At 43.2% G+C, this 23,535-nt stretch overlaps 3 protein-coding genes across 3 annotated transcripts in view; 2 read left to right on the top strand and 1 right to left on the bottom strand.

Annotated features, from left to right (window-relative positions):
* Window positions 1–2,960: 2,960 nt before the first annotated feature.
* Window positions 2,961–4,654, top strand: LOC121839407 (zinc finger protein 335-like). Its single transcript, XM_042298462.1, has 3 exons — window positions 2,961–3,250; window positions 3,940–4,094; window positions 4,353–4,654. The coding sequence occupies exons 1-3, from the start codon at window positions 3,213–3,215 to the stop codon at window positions 4,601–4,603; spliced, it is 444 nt and encodes a 147-aa protein (XP_042154396.1). The 5' UTR covers window positions 2,961–3,212; the 3' UTR covers window positions 4,604–4,654.
* A 5,908-nt stretch (window positions 4,655–10,562) lies between these two features.
* Window positions 10,563–14,948, bottom strand: LOC112214824 (pepsin A). Its single transcript, XM_024373853.2, has 9 exons — window positions 14,840–14,948; window positions 14,559–14,700; window positions 13,601–13,718; window positions 13,117–13,235; window positions 12,592–12,788; window positions 12,354–12,470; window positions 11,939–12,083; window positions 11,267–11,365; window positions 10,563–11,044 (listed from the first exon to the last, which is right to left on the bottom strand). Exons 1-9 carry the CDS (start codon window positions 14,896–14,898, stop codon window positions 10,907–10,909), a joined length of 1,134 nt encoding a protein of 377 aa, XP_024229621.1. The 5' UTR covers window positions 14,899–14,948; the 3' UTR covers window positions 10,563–10,906.
* Window positions 14,949–22,767: 7,819 nt separating this feature from the next.
* The window catches only part of LOC112214823, a 6,427-nt gene continuing 5,659 nt past the window's right edge, over window positions 22,768–23,535 (top strand). The window contains exon 1 of the mRNA XM_042298461.1: window positions 22,768–23,019. Within this exon, the coding sequence (XP_042154395.1) occupies window positions 22,950–23,019 (70 nt within the window). The 5' untranslated portion in view covers window positions 22,768–22,949. The remainder of the gene's footprint in view (window positions 23,020–23,535) is intronic.

Genomic DNA, 23,535 nt, shown 5'->3' with positions numbered 1-23,535 from the left:
AAGGAGAAGGAGAAGAAGAAGAAGAAGGAGAAGGAGAAGAAGAAGAAGAACAAGAAGAAGGAGAGGAAGAAGAAGAAGAAGGAGAAGAAGGAGAAGAAGAACAAGGAGAAGAAGAAGAAGAAGAAGGAGAACAAGAAGAACAAGAAGAAGGAGAAGAAGAAGGAGAAGAAGGAGAAGAAGGAGGAGAAGAAGGAGAACAAGAAGGAGAAGAAGGAGAGGAACAAGGAGAAGCAGAACAAGAAGAACAAGAAGAAGGAGAAGGAGAAGAACAAGAAGAAGGAGAAGGAGAAGAAGAAGAAGAAGAAGAAAGGAGAAGAAGAAGAAGAACAAGAAGAAGGAGAAGAAGAAGAAGAAGAAGAAGAAGGAGAAGAAGGAGAAGAAGAAGAAAGAAGAAGGAGAAGAAGAAGAAGGAGAAGAAGAAGAAGAACAAGAAGGAGAAGAAGAAGAACAAGAAGAAGGAGAAGAAGAAGAAGGAGAAGAAGAAGAAGGAGAACAAGAAGAAGAAGGAGAACAAGAAGGAGAAGGAGAAGAAGAAGAAGGAGAAGAAGAAGGAGAAGAACAAGGAGAAGAAGAACAAGAAGGAGAAGAACAAGGAGAAGAACAAGAAGAAGGAGAAGAAGGAGAAGAACAAGAAGAAGGAGAAGGAGAAGAAGGAGAAGAACAAGAAGGAGAACAAGAAGAAGGAGAAGAAGAACAAGAAGAAGGAGAAGAACGAGAAGGAGAAGGAGAAGAAGAAGAAGAAGAAGAAGAAGGAGAAGAAGAAGGAGAAGAAGGAGAAGAAGAACAAGAAGGAGAAGAAGAACAAGAAGGAGAAGAAGAACAAGAAGGAGAAGAAGAACAAGAAGGAGAAGAAGAACAAGGAGAAGAAGAACAAGGAGAAGAACAAGAAGAAGAAGAAGAAGAACAAGAAGAAGAAGGAGAAGAAGAACAAGAAGAAGGAGAAGAAGAACAAGAAGAAGGAGAAGAAGAACAACAAGAAGAAGAAGAAGAACAAGAAGAAGGAGAAGAAGAACAAGAAGGAGAAGAAGAACAAGAAGTAGAAGAAGAACAAGAAGGAGAAGAAGAACAAGAAGGAGAAGAAGAACAAGAAGGAGAAGAAGAACAAGGAGAAGAAGAAGAACAAGAAGAAGGAGAAGAACAAGAAGAAGGAGAAGAAGAACAAGAAGAAGGAGAAGAACAAGAAGAAGGAGAAGAACAAGAAGGAGAAGAACGAGAAGGAGAAGGAGAAGAAGAAGAAGAAGAAGGAGAAGAAGAACAAGAAGGAGAAGAAGAACAAGAAGGAGAAGAAGAACAAGAAGGAGAAGAAGAACAAGAAGGAGAAGAAGAACAAGAAGGAGAAGAAGAACAAGAAGGAGAAGAACAAGAAGGAGAAGAAGAACAAGGAGAAGAACAAGGAGAAGAACAAGAAGAAGGAGAAGAAGAACAAGAAGAAGGAGAAGAACAAGAAGGAGAAGAAGAAGAAGAAGAACAAGAAGAAGGAGAAGAAGAACAAGAAGAAGGAGAAGAACAAGAAGAAGAAGAAGAAGAAGGAGAAGAACAAGAAGGAGAAGAAGGAGAAGAACAAGAAGAAGGAGAAGAAGGAGAAGAACAAGAAGAAGGAGAAGAAGAACAAGAAGAAGGAGAAGAACAAGAACAAGAAGAAGGAGAAGAAGGAGAACAAGGAGAACAAGGAGAAGAAGAACAAGGAGGAGAAGAACAAGGAGAAGAAGAACAAGAAGGAGAAGAAGAAGAAGGAGAAGAACAAGAAGAAGGAGAAGAACAAGAAGAAGGAGAAGAAGAACAAGAAGGAGAAGAAGAACGAGAACGAGAAGAAGAACAAGAAGGAGAAGAAGGAGAAGAAAGAGAAGAAGAACAAGAAGGAGAAGAAGAAGGAGAACGAGAAGAAGAACAAGAAGGAGAAGAAGAACAAGAAGGAGAAGAAGAACAAGAAGGAGAAGAAGAACAAGAAGAAGAAGAACAAGGAGAAGAAGAACAAGGAGAAGAACAAGAAGGAGAAGAAGAACAAGAAGGAGAAGAAGAACAAGAAGAAGGAGAAGAAGAAGAAGGAGAAGGAGAAGAACAAGAAGAAGGAGAAGAAGAACAAGAAGGAGAAGAAGAAGGAGAAGAAGAAGAAGGAGAAGAAGAGAAGAAGAAGAAGGAGAAGAAGAAGGAGAAGAAGAACAAGAAGGAGAAGAAGAACAAGAAGGAGAAGAAGAACAAGAAGAACAAGAAGAAGAAGAAGAAGAAGAAGAAGGAGAAGAAGAACAGGAGAAGGAGAAGAACAAGGAGAAGAACAAGAAGGAGAAGAAGGAGAAGGAGAAGAACAAGAAGAAGGAGAACAAGAAGGAGAAGAAGAACAAGAAGAAGGAGAAGAACAAGAACAAGAAGAAGGAGAAGAAGTACATTAGATTAGATTGTCTAGTTTGAGAAAATGACACTAATGTACCTGTCCTCTTGCTCAGTTGTGCACCGGGGCCTCCCACTTCTTTTTCTATTCTGGTTAGGGCCAGTTTGCGCTGTTCTTTTGAAGGGAGTAGTACACAGCGTTGTAAGAGATCTTCAGGTACGTGGCAATTTCTCTCATGGAGTAGCCTTCGTTTCTCAGAACAAGAATAGACTGACGAGTTTCGTAAGAAAGGTCTTTGTTTGTGGCCATTTTGAGCCTGTAATCGAACCCACAAATACTGATGCTCCAGATACTCAACTAGTCTAAAGAAGGACAGTTTTATTGCTTCTTTAATCAGAACAACAGTTGTTAGCTGTGCTAACATAATTGCAGAAGGGTTTTCTAATGATCAATTAACCTTTTAAAATGATCAACTTGGATTAGCTAACACAACGTGCCATTGGAACACAGAAGTGATGGTTGCTGATAATGGGCCTCTGTACTCCTATGTAGATATTCCATTAAAAATCAGCCGTTTACAGCTACAATAGTCATTTACAACATTAGCAATGTCTACACTGCATTTCTGATCAATTTGATGTTATTTTAATGGACAAAAAATATGCTATTCTTTCAAAAACAAGGACATTTCTAAGTGACCCAAAACTTCTGAACAGTAGTGTATATACACACACATGTACAAGTAAGTAATTAAGCATTCCAATAATCCACTCAATCAATCATGTTTCCAGTTTAAATCTCAGGTTTTCTTTTCAAATCTTAGAAATCTCTGTCTTTGCTTTGCCATCACTGTGAGAAGTCCTTCAAGAAGAGATATACGTTCAAGATGCATCTCACACACATCCGGAGTGTTGACAACAGCAGGTCAGTACAGGATATAGTGCCGTTTTCATCATACATAGCATCTTAGCAGAACATAAACATCAGTCTTGTGAGGCCAAGGGGGTGTCACGCCCTGATCTGTTTCACCTGTCCTTGTGCTTGTGTCCACCCCATCCAGGTGTCGCCCATATTCGCCATTATCCCCTGTGTATTTATACCTGTGTTCTCTGTTTGTCTGTTTCCAGTTCGTCTTGTCTTTCAAGTCAACAGGTGTTTTTGATCTCAGCCTCTGCTTTTCCCAGTCTCTTTTTATCGCCCTCCTGGTTTTGACCCTTGCCTGTCCTGACTCTGAGCCCGCCTGCGTGTCCTGACTCTGAGCCCGCCTGCCTGACCACTCTGCCTGCCTACCCGACCCTGTGTCTGCCTGCCGTCCTGTACCTTTGCCCCACAACTCTGGATTATCGACCCCTACCTGCCTTGACCTGTCGTTTGTCTGCCCCTGTTGTTGTAATAAACGTTGTTACTTCAACACAGTCTGCACTTGGGTCTTACCTGAAACGTGATAGGTGGTGTTCAGTTCACACTGTAGAAAAATACATTTGTACCGTGAAAGAAAAAAACTCTAGTACCTCGAATTCACCCTGTTTCAAAACCTTTTATTCTTACCGTACACGACCCAGCCAACATTTTTAGATTCAAGACCTGTATTCTAATGCATGTTTTTGTTCCAGGTTCAAGTGTGAGTTCTATGACTGTGACAACAAGAAGCTCCTGCTCAACCACCAGCTGTACCACACCAACTATGGGCCCTTTAAATGTGACTACTGTAAATACTCCACCTCTAAAGAGGACTTCCTGGTCTCTCACCTGGCCATCAAACACACAGGTGAGTCACCTATGATTTGGTGACAGTAGGGATAGTAGGTAGCCTAGAGGTTAGTGAGCCGGAGCAAGCAGTCAAAAGGTTACTGGTTCAAACCGCGGGCCTGGCGTACAAAGTGGGAACTGAACTGGCAATGAAATAGCTGCTGGTCTCTGATATCCCCCTTAATTGCTCTCCATCCAGAGGTGTTGCACTGAGACTGACCCTGTGCCTCTCAGTGGCTAATGTGTGTTTTCGTGTTTGAATATTTCTTCCTCCCAGGAGAGATACCGTTCTCCTGTGTGATGTGCCACTTCACGACGAAACACCGTAAGAACCTGCGGGTCCAGTGTCACCACCCGGAGGCGTTTGAGGAGTGGCGCGCTACGCACCCTGAGAGGCCCATCAGACGGAGGAGGAGACCCTTCTTTACCCAGCAGCAGCTAGAGGAACTCAAACAGCAACACAACAACACGTCGGGCCTACATCGAACGTCTGGAGAGCCTGGTCCCAGACCTGTTAGGGTTGATTAGAGGCATAGCCTGGTCCCAGACCTGTTAGGGTTGATTAGAGGCATAGCCTGGTCCCAGACCTGTTAGGGTTGATTAGAGGCATAGCCTGGTCCCAGACCTGTTAGGGTTGATTAGAGGCATAGCCTGGTCCCAGACCTGTTAGGGTTGATTAGAGGCATAGCCTGGTCCCAGACCTGTTAGGGTTGATTAGAGGCATAGCCTGGTCCCAGACCTGTTAGGGTTGATTAGAGGCATAGCCTGGTCCCAGACCTGTTAGGGTTGATTAGAGGCATAGCCTGGTCCCAGACCTGTTAGGGTTGATTATTTTTTTATTTTTTATTTCACCTTTATTTAACCAGGTAGGCTAGTTGAGAACAAGTTCTCATTTACAACTGCGACCTGGCCAAGATAAAGCATAGCAGTGTGAGCAGACAACACAGAGTTACACATGGAATAAACAAATTAACAAGTCAATAACACAGTAGAAAACAAAGGGGGAGTCTATATACAATGTACAATGTGTGCAAAAGGCATGAGGAGGTAGACGAATAGTTACAATTTTGCAGATTAACACTGATATATGTGATATATGATCAGATGGTCATGTACAGGTAGAGATATTGGTGTGCAAAAGAGCAGAAAAGTAAATAAATAAAAACAGTATGGGGATGAGGTAGGTGAAAATGGGTGGGCTATTTACCAATAGACTATGTACAGCTGCAGCGATTGGTTAGCTGCTCAGATAGCTGATGTTTGAAGTTGGTGAGGGAGATAAAAGTCTCCAATTTTTGCATTTTTGCAATTCGTTCCAGTCACAGGCAGCAGAGTACTGGAACGAAAGGCGGCCAAATGAGGTGTTGGCTTTAGGGATGATCAGTGAGATACACCTGCTGGAGCGCGTGCTACGGATGGGTGTTGCCATCGTGACCAGTGAACTGAGATAAGGCGGAGCTTTACCTAGCATGGACTTGTAGATGACCTGGAGCCAGTGGGTCTGGCGACGAATATGTAGCGAGGGCCAGCCGACTAGAGCATACAAGTCGCAGTGGTGGGTGGTATAAGGTGCTTTAGTGACAAAACGGATGGCACTGTGATATACTGCATCCAGTTTGCTGAGTAGAGTGTTGGAAGCCATTTTGTAGATGACATCGCCGAAGTCGAGGATTGGTAGGATAGTCAGTTTTACTAGGGTAAGCTTGGCGGCATGAGTGAAGGAGGCTTTGTTGCGGAATAGAAAGCCGACTCTTGATTTGATTTTTGATTGGAGGTGTTTGATATGAGTCTGGAAGGAGAGTTTGCAGTCTAGCCAGACACCTAGGTACTTATAGATGTCCACATATTCAAGGTCGGAACCATCCAGGGTGGTGATGTTAGTCGGGCATGCGGGTGCAGGCAGCGATCGGTTGAAAAGCATGCATTTGGTTTTACTAGCGTTTAAGAGGAGTTGGAGGCCACGGAAGGAGTGTTGTATGGCATTGAAGCTTGTTTGGAGGTTAGATAGCACAGTGTCCAATGACGGGCCGAAAGTATATAGAATGGTGTCGTCTGCGTAGAGGTGGATCAGGGAATCGCCCGCAGCAAGAGCAACATCATTGATATACACAGAGAAAAGAGTCGGCCCGAGAATTGAACCCTGTGGTACCCCATAGAGACTGCCAGAGGACCGGACAGCATGCCCTCCGATTTGACACACTGAACTCTGTCTGCAAAGTAATTGGTGAACCAGGCAAGGCAGTCATCCGAAAACCGAGGCTACTGAGTCTGCCGATGAGAATATGGTGATTGACAGAGTCGAAAGCCTTGGCAAGGTCGATGAAGACGGCTGCACAGTACTGTCTTTATCGATGGCGGTTATGATATCGTTTAGTACCTTGAGTGTGGCTGAGGTGCACCCGTGACCGGCTCGGAAGCCAGATTGCACAGCGGAGAAGGTACGGTGGGATTCGAGATGGTCAGTGACCTGTTTGTTGACTTGGCTTTCGAAGACCTTAGATAGGCAGGGCAGGATGGATATAGGTCTGTAACAGTTTGGGTCCAGGGTGTCTCCCCCTTTGAAGAGGGGGATGACTGCGGCAGCTTTCCAATCCTTGGGGATCTCAGACGATATGAAAGAGAGGTTGAACAGGCTGGTAATAGGGGTTGCGACAATGGCGGCGGATAGTTTCAGAAATAGGGGGTCCAGATTGTCAAGCCCAGCTGATTTGTACGGGTCCAGGTTTTGCAGCTCTTTCAGAACATCTGCTATCTGGATTTGGGTAAAGGAGAACTTGGAGAGGCTTGGGCGAGGAGCTGCCGGGGGAGGAGCTGTTGGCCGAGGTTTGGAGTAGCCAGGCGGAAGGCATGGCCAGCCGTTGAGAAATGCTTATTGAAGTTTTCGATAATCATGGATTTATCGGTGGTGACCGTGTTACCTAGCCTCAGTGCAGTGGGCAGCTGGGAGGAGGTGCTCTTGTTCTCCATGGACTTCAGTGTCCCAGAACTTTTTGGAGTTGGAGCTACAGGATGCAAACTTCTGCCTGAAGAAGCTGGCCTTAGCTTTCCTGACTGACTGCGTGTATTGGTTCCGATTAGAGGCATAGCCTGGTCCCAGACCTGTTAGGGTTGATTAGAGGCATAGCCTGGTCCCAGACCTGTTAGGGTTGACTGGCCAACTCCTATGATCTGTGGCATGACAATGACCATAGCAGTTGGAAAGACATCCCAAACTGATCTGGAAACAGGCTTGAAGAGCTATACAGCTATAAAGCTGCAGGCCTGTGACTCAGTTTGTTCCCTGTGTTAGCTTGCGGAGGATCTGTCACGTTCTGACCTTAGTTCCTTTTTTTATGTCTCTATTTTTGTTTTTTTATGGTTCAAATGAAGTGTATTGTCTCAACAGAAATTCGTCCGTTGATCTCCACCAAACCCAATAAGAACATTTGCATATAATGTATATTATGTGTAAGGCATGATTGAAGCACGACTGAGCCTCTCTCTGTCTCTCTCTACATCTCCACAGCCGGAAACTCAGACCTGTCAGCCCAGAATGCTCTGGATCTGCTGTTGGGAAACTCACACAACAAAAAGTTGTGACCTTTCACGTGTCTGAGACTGGCGAGACCCTGGTGCAGGAGGTACATGTATTACTATGATACATTTAAGCAGTGAGGCCCGAGGGGGTGCTGTATGTGGACAATTTACCATGGCTAAGGGCTGTTCTTAGGCACGTCGCAAAGCTGAGTGCCTGGATACAGCCCTTAGCCGTGGTATATTGGCAATACCCCCCGAGGTGCCTCATTGTTATTATGAACTGGTTACTAACATAATTAGAGCATTAAAAATACTTGTTTGGTCGTACCCAGGGTATACGGTCTGATATACCACAGCTGTCAGCCAATTAGCCTTCAGGGCTCAAACCACCCAGTTTCTAATATTATATATTTGGTGTGGTGCAGATTCTTTTCAGTGTTTGATTTATCACGGGCTGAACCTTTACTTTATGTGACGTTGTGTGGTGTTCACTGGGTTTGTTATCTGTTCTGTTTGTTGCTGTTCATTGGTGTGAAATCACCAAAATAATGATCCATTCGGTCCAGGAGGTGCAGGAGGGTTATGAGGCAGGGACCAATGAGAATGGAGAGATCACCCAGCTGGCCATCCAGGCCTACGAGGTGGCAGAAGGCTTCAGTGTGTTGGAACAGGTGGAAAAAGCTACATAGGAGATCGACAGCATTGGACCTGAATACAGGGTACAATCAATCACATCAGTCAGGTGCAACACCATGGTCTGACCAGGGTTGTGTTCAATAAGGCAATGGAAAACATAAACCTCTGCTCTCATTGGACATGTTCAAGCAGCACTCAGCTGTCAATAGACTTTTGACAGTTACCACATAGGCAGTGTTGACCTAGTAGTGACCCACAATTGCTTCCAAAGCATGTCGTCACATGGTTGTCCCATTCCTTTCTCAGACCCACATGGTCATACATGCCTTCCTGAGACCTCACAAGAACAGGAAGCGTTAGCTTTGCCTCCAAGAACAAGAAGGACCTGAGGAGGCACATGATGACACTTAAGTCACATAATAAGTTGCATGGACTCACTCTGTGTGTAATAATAGTGTTTAAGATGATTTTTGAATGACTACCTCATCTCTGTACACCACACATTCAATTAGGTCTAAGGTCCCTCAATCGAGCAGTTCATTTCAAACACAGATTCAACCACAAAGACCAGGGAGGTTTTCCAATGGCTCGCAAAGACGGTCACCTATTGGTAAAATAGCAGACATTGAATATCCCTTTGAGCCTGGTGAAGTTATTAATTACACTTTGGATAGTTTATCAATGCACCCAGTCACTACAAAGATACAGGCATTCTTCCTAACTCAGTTGCGGGAGAGGAAGGAAATCGATCAGGGATTTCACCATGAGGCCATTGATAACTTTAAAATAGTTACTGAGTTTAATGGCTGTGACAGGAGAAAACTGAGGACGGATCAACAACACTGCAGCACTCCACCAATCAATCATTTATGGTAGTGTGGCCAGACGTGAGTTACACTCCTCAGTAAAAGGCACAGTAAAAGGCACCTAAAGACTCTCAGACCATGAGAAACAAGATTCTCTGGTCTGATGAAACCAAGATTGAACTCTTTGGCCTGAATGCTAAGCGTCACGTCTGGAGGAAACCTGGCTCCATCCCTACAGTGAAGCATGGTGGTGGCAGCATCATGCTGTGGGGATGTTTTTCAGCGGCAGGAACTGGGAAACTAGTCAGTATCCTATAAGAGATGGCTATCTATTACTTTGGGCCACCCCTCATAGCCTGGTTCCTCTCTAGGTTTCTTCCTAGGTTTTGGCCTTTCTAGGGAGTTTTTCCTAGCCACCGTGCTTCTACACCTGCATTGCTTGCTGTTTGGGGTTTTAGGCTGGGTTTCTGTACAGCACTTTGAGATATCAGTTGATCTAAGAAGGGCTGTATAAATGAATTTGATTTGATTTTGGCCTGTCTGCCCCCACCATGTTCAGGTCTATGAATCTGGGCCTACCTGCCTCCACCATGATATGACTCTGGGCCTACCTCCCTCCACCATGTTCAGGTCTATGACTCTGGGCCTACCTGCCCCCAGCATGTTCAGGTCTATGACTCTGGGCCTACCTGCCTCCAGCATGTTCAGGTCTATGACTCTGGGCCTACCTCCCTCCACCATGTTCAGGTCTATAACTCTGGGCCTACCTGCCTGCACCATGTTCAGGTCTATGACTCTGGGCCTACCTGCCTGCACCATGTTCAGGTCTATGACTCTGGGCCTACCTGCCTGCACCATGTTCAGGTCTATGACTCTCGGCCTACCTGCCTGCACCATGTTCAGGTCTATGACTCTGGGCCTACCTGCCTGCACCATGTTCAGGTCTATGACTCTGGGCCTACCTGCCTACCTCCCTCCACCATGTTCAGGTCTATGACTCTCGGCCTACCTCCCTCCACCATGTTCAGGTCTATGACTCTCGGCCTACCTCCCTCCACCATGTTCAGGTCTATGACTCTGGGCCTACCTGCCTGCATCATGTTCAGGTCTATGACTCTGGGCCTACCTACCTGCACCATGTTCAGGTCTATGACTCTGGGCCTACCTGCCTGCACCATGTTCAGGTCTATGACTCTGGGCCTACCTACCTCCAGCATGATCAGGTCTATGACTCTGGGCCTACCTGCCTGCACCATGTTCAGGTCTATGACTCTGGGCCTACCTACCTCCACCATGTTCAGGTCTATGACTCTCGGCCTACCTACCTCCACCATGTTCAGGTCTATGACTCTGGGCCTACCTACCTCCACCATGATCAGGTCTATGACTCTGGGCCTACCTACCTCCACCATGATCAGGTCAATATTCTATAGTATTCTATTCTGTTCCTCTCCTTTTTCTTACATCAAGAGGTTCCACAAGAGGATAGTTTCACTTCAGGGAGAAAGAGCTGTTGATAACCAAACACAGTTTATTTGCAAGGCAACATTTTTATTTTATTCATTGGCAGCTGTGTACGTTGACAAAATTTCCCCAACCAAGTGATATAATCACCTATATAACATAACTGGAAGATTTATTCCTAGATTAAATCCAGACTTTGGAAGATCTGTGCTATAGCACAATTTAAATTTAAAGGCAATGTTCCCGCTGTTTGCAGAGACTGCATTCACCGTAAATGCTGCATCTGTCGGCTCAATCAGAAATTACTTTAACATTTCAATTCCACTGTACTTTCACGATACAGATGAAATCTAGCCATTAAGAATCTTTTGGGATCTCTGTAGATCTAGTGGATCTCTCGGTGGATATCTTACGCGGCCTGGGCCAGACCGACATAGTTGTTCTGCCTGTCAAAGATGGCGTAGTACTGCCTGATGAAGACATCTCCAAGGATCCAGAGCTGCTGAGTTCCACCGTTACCAAAACCAGTCATGCAGCCGTTGGAGTTCTACAGAGAGAGAGAGAGAAATAGAGAGATAGAGAGAGAGAAAGACAGAGATAGAGACAGAGAGGAGGAAAGTCAGTTATATGTGGCCCTTTGCTCCTAATATCTTAAAAGAAAGGTCAAGTCTCAGATGTACAGGTGCTCTGAAGAAGGAGCTTGCATCAGCATTAAAGATCAGATAGGTCAGATAAGTTGTATGTAACAACATGTGTTTCAGTAGACTACCTGGGAGGTGTAGGCGGAGGCAGAGATGGTGAAGGCGTTTCCGTTGAGGGTGAAGGTCACATCGGGCATGTTGGGGATGTTGTTGCAGTTCACGGAGGCCTAGGAGAGGAACAATAACATCATGGTATAGATTATTCTGTGGTTAATCAGAGGGGGAAAAAACAACAACAAGAGAAAAGGTTTATACCCTTTTCACACTACAATGCCGTCCCAACCACAATATGCTGTTTCAGACATTTGCTCTTCCCACTTATTATTTTTAGCACGGTCGTTCCAACAACTAACACGGCCGGGCAGCTTGGTTTGGCTCGGCTTGGTTCTGCTCAGTAGTGTGAAAAGCCTTATAGTTCAACATCTCTGTACCAGTCAGTGTGAGTGTGTGTGTGAGTGAGTGTGTGTGAGTGAGTGTGTGTGAGTGAGTGTGTGTGAGTGAGTGTGTGTGAGTGAGTGTGTGTGAGTGAGTGTGTGTGAGTGAGTGTGTGAGTGTGTGTGAGTGAGTGTGTGAGTGAGTGTGTGAGTGAGTGTGTGTGTGAGTGAGTGAGTGTGTGAGTGAGAGTGAGTGAGTGAGAGTGTGTGAGTGAGAGTGTGTGAGTGAGAGTGTGTGAGTGAGAGTGTGTGAGTGAGAGTGTGTGAGTGTGAGTGTGTGAGTGTGTGAGTGAGTGAGTGACTCACGTCTCCATACTGGTCAGTGGTGGCTCCGACCCAGCTGTTTATGTTGTTGATGTCAGTGGTTGGCCCAACGATCAGGGAGGTGCCGGTATCTATGATAGCCTGACACCCACCACTGCAAGCCACTGTGTTGCCGTTGATGGTAACGCTGGAAGGACAAATACTAGTTGAGTTTAACTGTTCTTCCTCTCTTTGGTTGTATGCATATTTATTGCTGTTGGGTTTTCGTCGTTAGCAAATAAACTTCAACTTGCTAAGTGCACAGCAAGATTAAGTCATAGGCTCCAGACTTGAAGTAGTTATGTTCATTTGATGTACTGCTCCAATGAATTGTGGGTGATTGCATGAAAGGATGATACATAAATATTGGTATGGATATGGACCAGGATATAGGCTCTGTGTGGACTAATGTACCTACCTGTCCATGTTGATCTGCCAGTAGGTCTCAGAGGACAGGGGGATCCAGGCGATCTGTCCGGTGTAGTAGTTAGACTCAATGTTTCCGAAAGACACCACACTACCCTCTGCTGAGTTTCTATTGGAGGAGGAGAAAGGTCAACAAGGTTGTTCTTACATTCTTATATATTAATATCACAACTAAGAGAAAAGGCCACCTCCCATCCAGGTATATTTGTACAGTGCAGTTACTATGTTACCCGCTCAGGTAGACAGAGAAGAGGTTCTGGGAAACGAGGCCCTGACTCATCATGTTGTCAAAGACTGGTGTGGCCCCAGAGGCCGCCAGGTTGGGGAAAGCCAGGCCCAGGATACCGTCGGCAACCATGTTGGCCATGAAGGGAGCCTCGGTCTGACTGGCACCAAAGATCTGCTGAGTCACAGAGATACCTCCCACCTGGAAAAACAGAACAGCAGGCATCAGTCACTGGGCACCATAGAAATAGAACTACTTGAACAGGTTTTCCCATTCAGTTGATTGGTGATGTGTGGACCGGCGGCCATATTGAGTGTACCTAAAATAGTCATTATAAATCTTTGCTGACTCTACTGGAGTCAGTTACTAATATACTTGTGTATTTTTTTTAGCATGTGATGTTATAAAATGGGACTGCTAGGGGATGGCGGGTGCTGAGAGGAAGATTATTTGAGGGTTGTATTGTATGTAATGTACAGTATGTAATTGTATGTATTATAATAATGTGTAGCGAGCTACATTTCCATACCGAAACAGTGTCGTATGCCAGCTGCCCAGTCATGCTGCCAGTTCCGTACTGAATAGAAACAGGCTTGTTGGCCCACGTGAAGGTGCTGGACTGAGAAGGGTTGAACTCGGCATGGTTCTCTATTCAAAACATGAACGTGTTCATTATGTACATACCGTGCCATTGCAAAAATGTAACATGAATTTATTCATTGGTATTGAGCTACCCTCTACAATCCACACTCTAAATGGGACAATATAAAAATACATTCATCCTAGTCTATGTTTTTATTGTGTTGAGAGTATCCCGTTATGCTATAAACCTTAAGGTGCTCTCCTCATCCTCTCATCTCAACCCACAACAAAGTCTCTCATTCTCTGGCTAGGTACTCAATATGAAACTGTTTTTTTTGCAACTCTGTCACAAGAGACTACTCAGAAACAATTGGAAATATAGCTATTCTCCAATTCCACCAGTATCCTTCATACCCCTACGGTATACTCACGGCAGGCCTGGCTGGAGCAGTAGACCGAGGGAACCCACAGGTTGGAGGAGCCCGTGTCAAAGATGACGTTGAAGGACTGGGGAGGGGTTCCGATGGAAATCACGCCGTAGTAGGACAACTGCAAGGAGGCGGGGAAACAGACATGGGGGGCGGCAGGGTAGCCTAGTGGTTAGAGCATTGGACTAGTAACCGAAAGGTTGCAAGTTCAAATCCCTGAGCTGACAAGGTACAAAATCTGTCGTTCTGCCCCTGAACAGGCAGTTAACCCACTGTTCCTAGACCGTCATTGAAAATAAGAATTAGTTCTTAACTGACTTGCCTAGTTAAATAAAGGTAAAATAAATAAAAATGTACTGGATGTCAGGGTCACACAGGTGAACATTTCACAGTACTATGAGGAAACAGGCATTTGTCTAACTATGTAGCTAGTTACAAGTCAATAAGCATGGCTATATGCTCTAAGCTCATAATTCAGTTGATCATGCCAGTGTACATTTAATTTAAGCAAGACATGAACACAAACAGTAGAGCCAATGGGTTCAAACTATGCAGTCACAATATCCAACATGTAATGACATTTTTGAAGCAATAATCATATAGCCAATAGACTAGCCTGGTCCCAGGTCTGTTTGCGTTGTCTACAGTGCATTAGGAAAGTATTCAGACCCCTTGACTTTTTCCACATTTTGTTAAGTTAGTCTTATTCTAAAATGGATAAAATTGTTTTTTGTCCCTCGTCAATCTACACACAATACCCCATAATGATAAAAAATATATAATCCATTTAAGAACAAGGCTGTAAAGACACAAAATGTAGAAAAAGTCAAGGGGTCTGAATACTTTCCGAATGCACTGTAGACAACTCCCATGTTCATTGGCAATGGAGAAAAAAACAGATCTGGGATCAGTCACCAGGCTAATGCAGTATATCACCATACTGCTTCTGTCTGTGCCTTACATCAGCATCGTTGGTCATAGCCTCATCACCGGTCTGGTAGAACTTGGCCATAGGGTTGTAGGGGAACTTCAGCCTGGTCTCCTCCCATATACCCTTCTCCATCAGGGTCTCTCTGGCAGTCTTCCCCTTGATCAGAGAGATTCTGAAAACACACAATCGCAATCACCATTATTTGCCAATTACATGTACCAGGAATTTGACCTGGTGAAATGGTGCTGACAACAATAAGCAGAATATGAAGGAAAAAAAGACCGAAAAACAAAGAAAAGAACATGACTGACTTGGTATTACACTCGGAGAGGGCCACTAGGGCACACAGGAGGACAGCCCACTTCATCATGGTTGCTTCTGGTTCTTCTTGGACACAGTGACTGAAGTTAGAGTAGGAGAACCCAGGCCTTATATACAGTCACCCTGGACACCAGGACCCAATCCACAGCCAATCGACCATGTCATGCCCTCCTTCAGCATACAATGTCAAGCAATCTGTGTGTCCCAAAATGTCATGCTATCCCCAATATAGTGCACTACTTTTGAATAAGGCCCATATGCCTCTTGTCAAAAGTGTAGTGCACTGTATAGGGGATAAAGTACCATTTGAAACACAGACGATAACACAACTTCAGATAAGAAAAGTGCGATGTGGTTAGAAATACAAAATGCCCATGAAGCAAAAGTAGATATACTTTGGAACAGTGTTAATTGAACAGTCTGTCATTATCTAATCTTTGGAAACAAAATCTAGCTGGATGCTGGTCTGTGCCAATGCGGCGTCAGTTCAGATAAACCTAGGGTATGGCAAAGTGGGGTAAGGACACATTATTGGGAAGTTGAAGCTCATGTACTGCATTTCTACACAATTTAAAAACTCTAAAATGCTATTTGAAGAACAGCAAAAAAACAACAGCAAAAAAAGATCTCAGCCATTAATGACGAATATCAGGTTTAAAGGTCTGTGGAACGGCATATTCAAAACATTAGGAACACCTACCTAATATTGAGTTGCGAAATAGATGCATAATACAGGCTATCAAGTCACAACATGGCCGACTTCAAATGTGGACATCCACAGGCGGAGTGTGAGTTTCAAAGTTGACATCTTCATAGTAAAGGATAACATGCATTTATCATCGCATTTTCAGACTTATTTCAAATAGGCTACCGCTCCTAATGTGATAAGTAAGATTGCATGGTCATAATTTAGGCTAGTAATATAACTCGATCTCTGTAAGAGAAAACAAAGCATGTCTGAGCGCGTACTGACAGAGTAGTCATAATCAGAGACGTTTCTTCTCCTTTCTTTGTACTGGAAAAAAAATGTGGCTCTTTATAAACACGTGTGTGTTTAGTCAAGTTCAAATGAGGGAAAATGTCTTCCTCAGTTATGTTCGTTCCCCCTCTAGGGCCAGTGTTTTCTTCCCAGGCGTGATGCAAAGCATTATCGCTGGGATACGAGGTTACACCAGGGCCTGATGTTAAAAGTGGGTTTTTATTTACGTACGAAGTGTTAGAAATATATTCCTGTGTTCACCCTGTCCATATGCTCCATTCATACCTGGGCCAAGTTGTGCCAAGAGACCACTTTTTTTTGGGACAAGCTATGTTTTCAATAAGGGTATGTTTACATGAATTCTAATTATACCCATGGGGCCACAACATCCTGAAATATATGTAGATATCTTTGTTAGTTAGAATAATTAACGGCTAGAGCATTGGCCAATAACATAAAAGCAGACAAGGAGAAAAATCTGCCGTTAACCCTAATTTGCTCCAGGGGCACCTTACTACTATGAGTGACCCTCTAAAACAACATATTTCACTGCACCTATCTGGGACTAAGTAATGCTGAATGTACAAAAATTGTTCAACATACCCCACTCTCCCCTAGTACTCAATGAATGGCATTGCATTATCCTTTGCTGTACCTTTTCATAATCTTATCAAAATGTCCCATGTTTCCATTTGGAAAGTAGAGTAGTGTGCCTGTTGCCAAAGTTATTTGATATCAACAACACAGCAACATGTGAAGAAAAAGGTTAAATACCAATCCAACACAAGTTTATCTACATTATTAATGAACAAATGGTGTGTAATCAGGCGCTGTTTATCAGTACATTAAACGGAATGACTGAAGGTGTAGGTCTTTTAACCAGTTATTAACCCGTTATTTTTCTAACATAAAGATGACCTGCAGGACACAATTCAGGACACAATGCAGGACACAATGCAGGACACAATGCAGGACACAATGCAGGACACAATTCAGGACACAATTCAGGACACAATGCAGGACACAATTCAGGACACAATTCAGGACACAATTCAGGACACAATTCAGGACACAATTCAGGACACAATGCAGGACACAATGCAGGACACAATGCAGGACACAATGCAGGACACAATGCAGGACACAATGCAGGACACAAGATCTACTGCTTCGGTTTGGCACCTTCCACAATACAGATAAAACCTTTAGTATAACTGGGAATATCTTTTACCTGAATGAGAAAACATCAGTAGATATATTATTTCTGAATGATAGAGTTTCCAGCGCTATGTAATGAAATCATTCTGAAGTATATTGGTACACTGTATAGCACAATCTGTCACAATGTCCTCTTGAATGTTGCACACGGCTGACAGGTTTTGAGTTTCATGATTGAGTGTCTTCTTCCTTACTGCAGGAGACTGATAGGGTTTGAGTTGCATTATTTGAGTGCAGCCAATATCTGTCTCTCCGCTATTGTTGATGATGTTGATGATGATGTTGTTGATAATGATGGTGATGATGTTGGGTGATGATGATGTTGCTGATAATGATGATGGTGATGTTGATGATGATGTTGTTTTTGGTGATGATGAGGATGATGATGAACGTATAAGGAACAGTACAAGGCTCACTAAGATGGTTTCTAACTGACTGATTAATAAACATCAGAAGGCAGCTATGAACTATTTTCTCAGTCAGTCATGACTTGTTTTTACAATCATATTGTTCACAATTGTGTTTCTATACCCACAACCTACAGTACCAGTCAAAAGTTTGGACACACCTACTCATTCCAGGGTTTTTCTATATTTGAACAATTTTCTACATTGTAGAATTATAATAAAGACATCAAAACTATGAAATAACACATATGGAATCAGTGTTGAACAAATCAAAAAATATTTTATATTTGAGTTTCCTCTAAGTAGCCACACTTTGCCTTGAAGACAGCTTTGCACACTCTTGGCATTCTCCCAACCAGCTTCATGATCAAGGCAAAGGAGATGATTGTGGACTACAGGAAAAAGAGGTGCTGTGCTGCTACCATGTTGTGTTGCTACCATGTTGTTGTTATGTTGTGTTGCCACCATGCTGTGTTGTCATGTGTTCCTGCCATGCTATGTTGTTGTCTTGTGTCTCTCTTTATGTCATGTTGTGTTGTCTCGCTTGTTGTGACATTGAATTTATAAAAATTTTAAAAAATCCTAGGCCCCGGTCCCCGCAGGAGGCTTTTTGCCTTTTGGTAGGCTGTCAATTTAAATTTTTGCCTAGAATGACATACTTTAATCTAACTGCCTGTAGCAAGGATATGCATATTCTTGGTACCATTTGAAAGGAAACACTTTGAAGTTTGTGGAAATGTGAAAGGAATGGCGGAGAATATAACACAATAGATCTGGAAAAAATGTATTTTTGTATCTTTGTTTTTTTGTATCTTTGTATTTTTGTGTACCATAATCTTTGAAATGAAAAAGAAAGGCCATAATATATTATTCAGCCCAGGTGCAATTTAGATTTTGGCCACTACATGGCAGCAGTGTATGAGCAAAGTTTTAGACTGATCCAATGAACCATTGCATTTTTGTTCAGAACGATTGGGGCGGCAGGTAGCCTAGTGGTCAGAGCGTTGGACTAGTACTTGAATGGTTGCAAGATCAAATCCCCCAGCTGACAAGGTAAAAATATGTCGTTCCTAGGCCGTCATTGAAAATAAGAATTTGTTCTTAACTGACTTGCCTAGTAAAATAAATAAATAAAAAGACTGCCTAATTTGTTTATTAATAACTTTTCATGATAAAAACTGTGCACCCTCCTCAAACAATAGAATGGTGATATTTCACTGTAATAGCTACTGTAAATTGGAATGCATTTAAATTAACAGATGTACCTTGTTAAAAGCTAATATGTGGAATTTCTTTCCTTCTTAATGCATTTGAGCCAATGTCATGAGAATTTTTATCCCAATGGTTGAACTCAACGATCACTATAGCTTTGACCAATTCCCAGAAGTTTGTAAGACCCTGGTTAATTATTAGACAAAGCCCCCAGTCTGCAATAGGTTAGTTCTTTATTCAGAGAGTACTCTGAAGTCAAAAATGCAAAAACAGTCATTTTATAACTCCCACCCCACCTACACACACACACACACACACAGTTTATCACCTTTCTACCAGCCTGGCAGTTTCTTGCCGTTCCTCTCCTCCCTAGATTAGAGGGACCTTGGAAGGGTTGTCTCAACTCACACATTACTACATAGTAACACAATGGTCTAGTCACACACATGACTCTAACACATTTCATACAATTATATGATTTCAGGGTGGAATTCTTTAGTCATTACTTTAAACATATAAATTCCTTTTTCAGCCAATCAGTTGTGTTGTGTCAAGTTAGGGGGGTATACAGCAGATAGCCCTATTTGGTAAAAGACCAAGTCCATATTATGACAATAACAGCTCAAATAAGCAAAGAGAAATGACTGTCATCATTACTTTAAGACATGAAGGTCAGTCAATCCGTAACATCTCAACAACTTTGAAAGTTTCTTCAAGTGCAGTCGCAAAAACCATCAAGCACTATGATGAAACTGTCTCTCATGAGGACCGCCACAGGAAAGGAAGACCCAGAGTTACCTCTGCTGCAGAGGATAAGTTCATTGGTGTTACCAGCCTCAGAAATTGCAGACCAAATAAATTCTTCACAGAGTTCAAGTAACAGACACATCTCAACAATCAATTGTTCAGAGGAGACTACGTGAATCAGTCGAATTGCTGCAAAGAAACCACTACTAAAGGACACCAATAATAAGAAGAGACTTGCTTGGGCCAAGAAGCACGAGCAATGGACATTAAACTGGTGGAAATCTGCCCTTTGGTCTTATGAGTCCAAATTTGTGATTTTTGGTTCCAACCGCGGTGTCATTGTGAGACGCAGAGTAGGTGAACGGATGTGTGGTTTCCACCGTGAGGAGGTGTGATGGTGTGGGGTTGCTTTGCTGGTAACGCTGTCTGTGATTTATTTAGAATTCAAGGCACATTTAACAAGCATGGCTACCACAGCATTCTGCAGAAATATGCCATCCTGTCTGGTTTGCGCTTAGTGGGACAATCATTTGTTTTTCAACAGGACAATGACCCAAAACACACCTCCGGGCTGTGTAAGGGCTATTCGACCAAGGAGAGTGATGGAGTGCTGCATCAGATGACATGGCCTCCACAATCACCCGACCTCAACCCGATTGAGATGGTGTGGGATGTGTTGGACCGCAGAGTGAAGGAAAAGAAGCAAACAAGTGCTCAGCATATGTAGGAACTCCTTCAAGACTGTTGTAAAAACATTCCTCATGAAGCTGGTTGAGAGAATGCCAAGAGTGTGCAAAGCTGTCATCAAGGCAAAGGGTGGCTACTTTGAAGAATCTAAAAAATAGTAAAAATAAAGAAAAACCCTAAAATCAGTAGGTGTGTCCAAACTTTTGACTGGTACTGTATATTGAATACAACTTTTGTTGTGGCCTCATATGGCATTGATTTTAACATATTTTAGTCATAGAAAAGGCAAGGGCATCAGGAGAATTTTGAAGAGGCTGATTACAGCCCCGTGATACTCAAGTAAAACAAAGAGGTATGGATTTGTACTGAACGGGAATAAACTCTGCAAAAAAATAAATGTCCCGTTTTCAGGACCCTGTCCTTCAAAGATAAATCGTAAAAATCCAAATAACTTTACAGATCTTCATTGTAAAGGGTTTGAACACTGTTTCCCGTGCTTGTTCAATGAACCATAAACAATTAATGAACAAGCACCTGTGGAACGGTCGTTAAGACACTAACAGCTTACAGACGGTAGGCAATTAGGGTTTCATAACTGTGACCCTAATTGCCTACCTTCTGTAAGCTGTTAGTGTCACAGTTATGAAATCTTCAGAACACTAAAGAGGCCTTTCTACTTACTCTGAATAACACCAAAAGAAAAATGCCCAGGATACCTGCTCATCTGCGTGAATGTGTCTTAGGCATACTGCAAGGACAGATGAGGACAGCAGATAGGCCAGGGCAATCAATTTGCAATGTCTGTACTGTGAGACGCCTAAGACAGCATTACAGGGAGACAGGATGGACTGATCGCCCTTGCAGTGGCAGACCACGTGTAACAACACCTGCACAGGATCGGTACATCCGAATATCACACCTGCGGGACAGGTACACGATGTCAACAACAACTGCCCGAGTTACACCAGGAACGCAAAATCCCTCCATCAGTGCTCAGACTGTCCGCAATAGGCTGAGAGAGGCTGTTGCAAGGCAGATTTGTCAGTGTTCTGCCATGGCCAGCAAAGAGCCCGGATCTCAATCCCATTGAGCACGTCTGGGATCTGTTGGTTCAGAGGGTGAGGGTTAAGGCCATTCCCCTCAGAAATGTCTGGGTGCCTTGGTGGAAGAGTGGGGCAACATCTCACAGCAGGAATGGGCAAATCTGGTGCAGTCCATGAGGAGGAGATGCACTGTAGTACTTAATGCAGCTGGTGGCCACACCAGCTACTGACTGTTACTTTTGATTTTGAACCCCCCTTTGTTCAGGGACACGTTATTCCATTTCTGTTAGTCACATGTCTGTGGAACTTGTTCAGTTTATGTCTCAGTTGTTGAATCTTGTTATGTTCATACAAATATTTACACGTTTTTTTTGCTGAAAATAAATGCAGTTGGCAGTGAGAGGACATTTCTTTTTTTTGCTGAGTTTATAATCACAACATGTAAAGTCTTGGTCCCATGTTTCATGAGCTGAAATCAAAGATCCTTTAAAGTAGAGATAATCCATCCACTTGACAGGTGTGGCATATCAAGAAGCTGTTTTAACAGCATAATAATTACACAGGTGCACCTTGTGCTGGGGGCAACAAAAGGCCAATCGAGGAGCTGAGGAGTATTTCTGTCTGTAATAAAACCCTTTTGTGGGGGGAAAAAATGTCTGATTAGCTGGGCCTATGCCCTCTCAGGCCCCCTCATGGCTGAGCCCCTGCCCTTATATGAGCTGCAACTCAGCTAAATCTTTAAACTGTTGCATGTTGCTTTTATATTTTTTTGTTCAGTATAATATTAGACATCAAATGTTGAATTGTAGACAACAAACGAGTTAACATTTGCTTCCAGCAGCCTGTGGGCCATCAAAGTTTTATCGGGTAAAAGATGACAGAAAATGAAAACAGACTGTATGTAAATGTTCGTTATTAAAGGTGCAATGTGTAACTTTGTGCTCATAACTTTTTGCACAAACAATCAAAGTGATCCAAGCTCCATATGAACTAAGCAGTGTCTTACCATGGTTAAGACCCCACCTCCTCCACAGTCTGAGACACTCAAAGCAGAAATGAAACTACAGGTTGCACTTTTAGCAATCTCTTTCAAATAGCACCATCTGTTGTCTACAATTCTGTAGTAGCCCTTTATTTCACCAGGAAAGTCAGTTTAGAACAAATTCTTATTTACAATGACGGCCTACCCCCGGCCAAACCCGAACGACAATGGGCCAATTGTGTACTGCCCTATGGAACTCCCAATCACGGCCGGATATGATCAAAGCTTGAATCGAACATGGGTCTGTAGTGACACCTCTAGCACTGAGATACAGTGGCTTAGACTGCTGCACCACTCGGGAGCCCAGAGCAGCTTTATATCTGTTTGGGTCAACTGAATTAAAAACAGAGAACGCATTTAGTTTATTTTATATTTGTGTGATGTTTGATTACCCATACTTCTCTCCTCTGACATTCAGACAGTATGTCTGTAGTGCAAGTGTGGCCATCTCTGGTCTTGGAGCGCCCCAGTGTGTCCAACAGGTTTAATACACACTACTCATGCTTGGCTGGAACGAGTACCTAGTACGACACACAGTTGCAGGATCATCATTGAAACATTAGGGGGTGTCAGGTTTAGATAAACACTACTATAGACCTCTGACTCACTTCACTTTAGTGGGTGTATGAGTTGATCCGCCCATTAAACACCACACACATCTTCAGACACAACTATTTACCATCTGTCTCTCAGGAGAAGATCACTCACTATAAGGATCCAGACAAGCAACAGTTATCCATGAAGCTGTAGTCAGAGAGACTGTGGATGATGGGTTGTCTCGTGGTCACCGGGGTTCTTCTTGTGATTCTACTGTTCCATCCTCCAGCAGCTCAGAGTAAGTTTACCATGTAGGTTTACCATCTATGTTTAGTAAGTTCACCATCTATGTTTAGTAAGTTCACCATCTATGTTTAGTAGGTTTACCATGTAGGTTTACCATCTATGTTTAGTAAGTTCACCATCTATGTTTAGTAAGTTCACCATCTATGTTTAGTAAGGTTACCATGTAGGTTTACCATCTATGTTTAGTAAGTTCACCATCTATGTTTAGTAAGGTTACCATGTAGGTTTACCATCTATGTTTAGTAAGTTCACCATCTATGTTTAGTAAGTTCACCATCTATGTTTAGTAAGGTTACCATGTAGGTTTACCATCTATGTTTAGTAAGTTCACCATCTATGTTTAGTAAGTTCACCATCTATGTTTAGTAAGGTTACCATCTATGTTTAGTAAGTTCACCATCTATGTTTAGTAAGGTTACCATCTATGTTTAGTAAGGTTACCATCTATGTTTAGTAAGTTCACCATCTATGTTTAGTAAGTTCACCATCTATGTTTAGTAAGGTTACC

This window comes from Oncorhynchus tshawytscha, linkage group LG15 (genome assembly GCF_018296145.1).
Source record: "Oncorhynchus tshawytscha isolate Ot180627B linkage group LG15, Otsh_v2.0, whole genome shotgun sequence".
In the NCBI taxonomy this organism is placed as follows: domain Eukaryota; kingdom Metazoa; phylum Chordata; class Actinopteri; order Salmoniformes; family Salmonidae; genus Oncorhynchus; species Oncorhynchus tshawytscha.
The sequence above is the reverse complement of the archived record's forward strand: the minus strand, read 5'-3'. Positions and strand labels throughout refer to the sequence as shown.

Bases quoted from the DNA above. Each gene is read 5' to 3' on its own strand.
- LOC112214824 (XM_024373853.2), bottom strand. From the start codon at position 14,898: ATGATGAAGTGGGCTGTCCTCCTGTGTGCCCTAGTGGCCCTCTCCGAG. The intron at 13,236-13,600 runs GTGAGTATACCG...TGTTTTGAATAG, and splicing joins CTGCTCCAGCCAGGCCTGCC to AGAACCATGCCGAGTTCAAC. The intron at 11,366-11,938 runs GTGAGTCACTCA...TTCCTCTCCTAG, and splicing joins CCACTGACCAGTATGGAGAC to GCCTCCGTGAACTGCAACAA.
- LOC121839407 (XM_042298462.1), top strand. From the start codon at position 3,213: ATGCATCTCACACACATCCGGAGTGTTGACAACAGCAG. The intron at 3,251-3,939 runs GTCAGTACAGGA...TTTTTGTTCCAG, and splicing joins CGGAGTGTTGACAACAGCAG to GTTCAAGTGTGAGTTCTATG. The intron at 4,095-4,352 runs GTGAGTCACCTA...TCTTCCTCCCAG, and splicing joins CCTGGCCATCAAACACACAG to GAGAGATACCGTTCTCCTGT.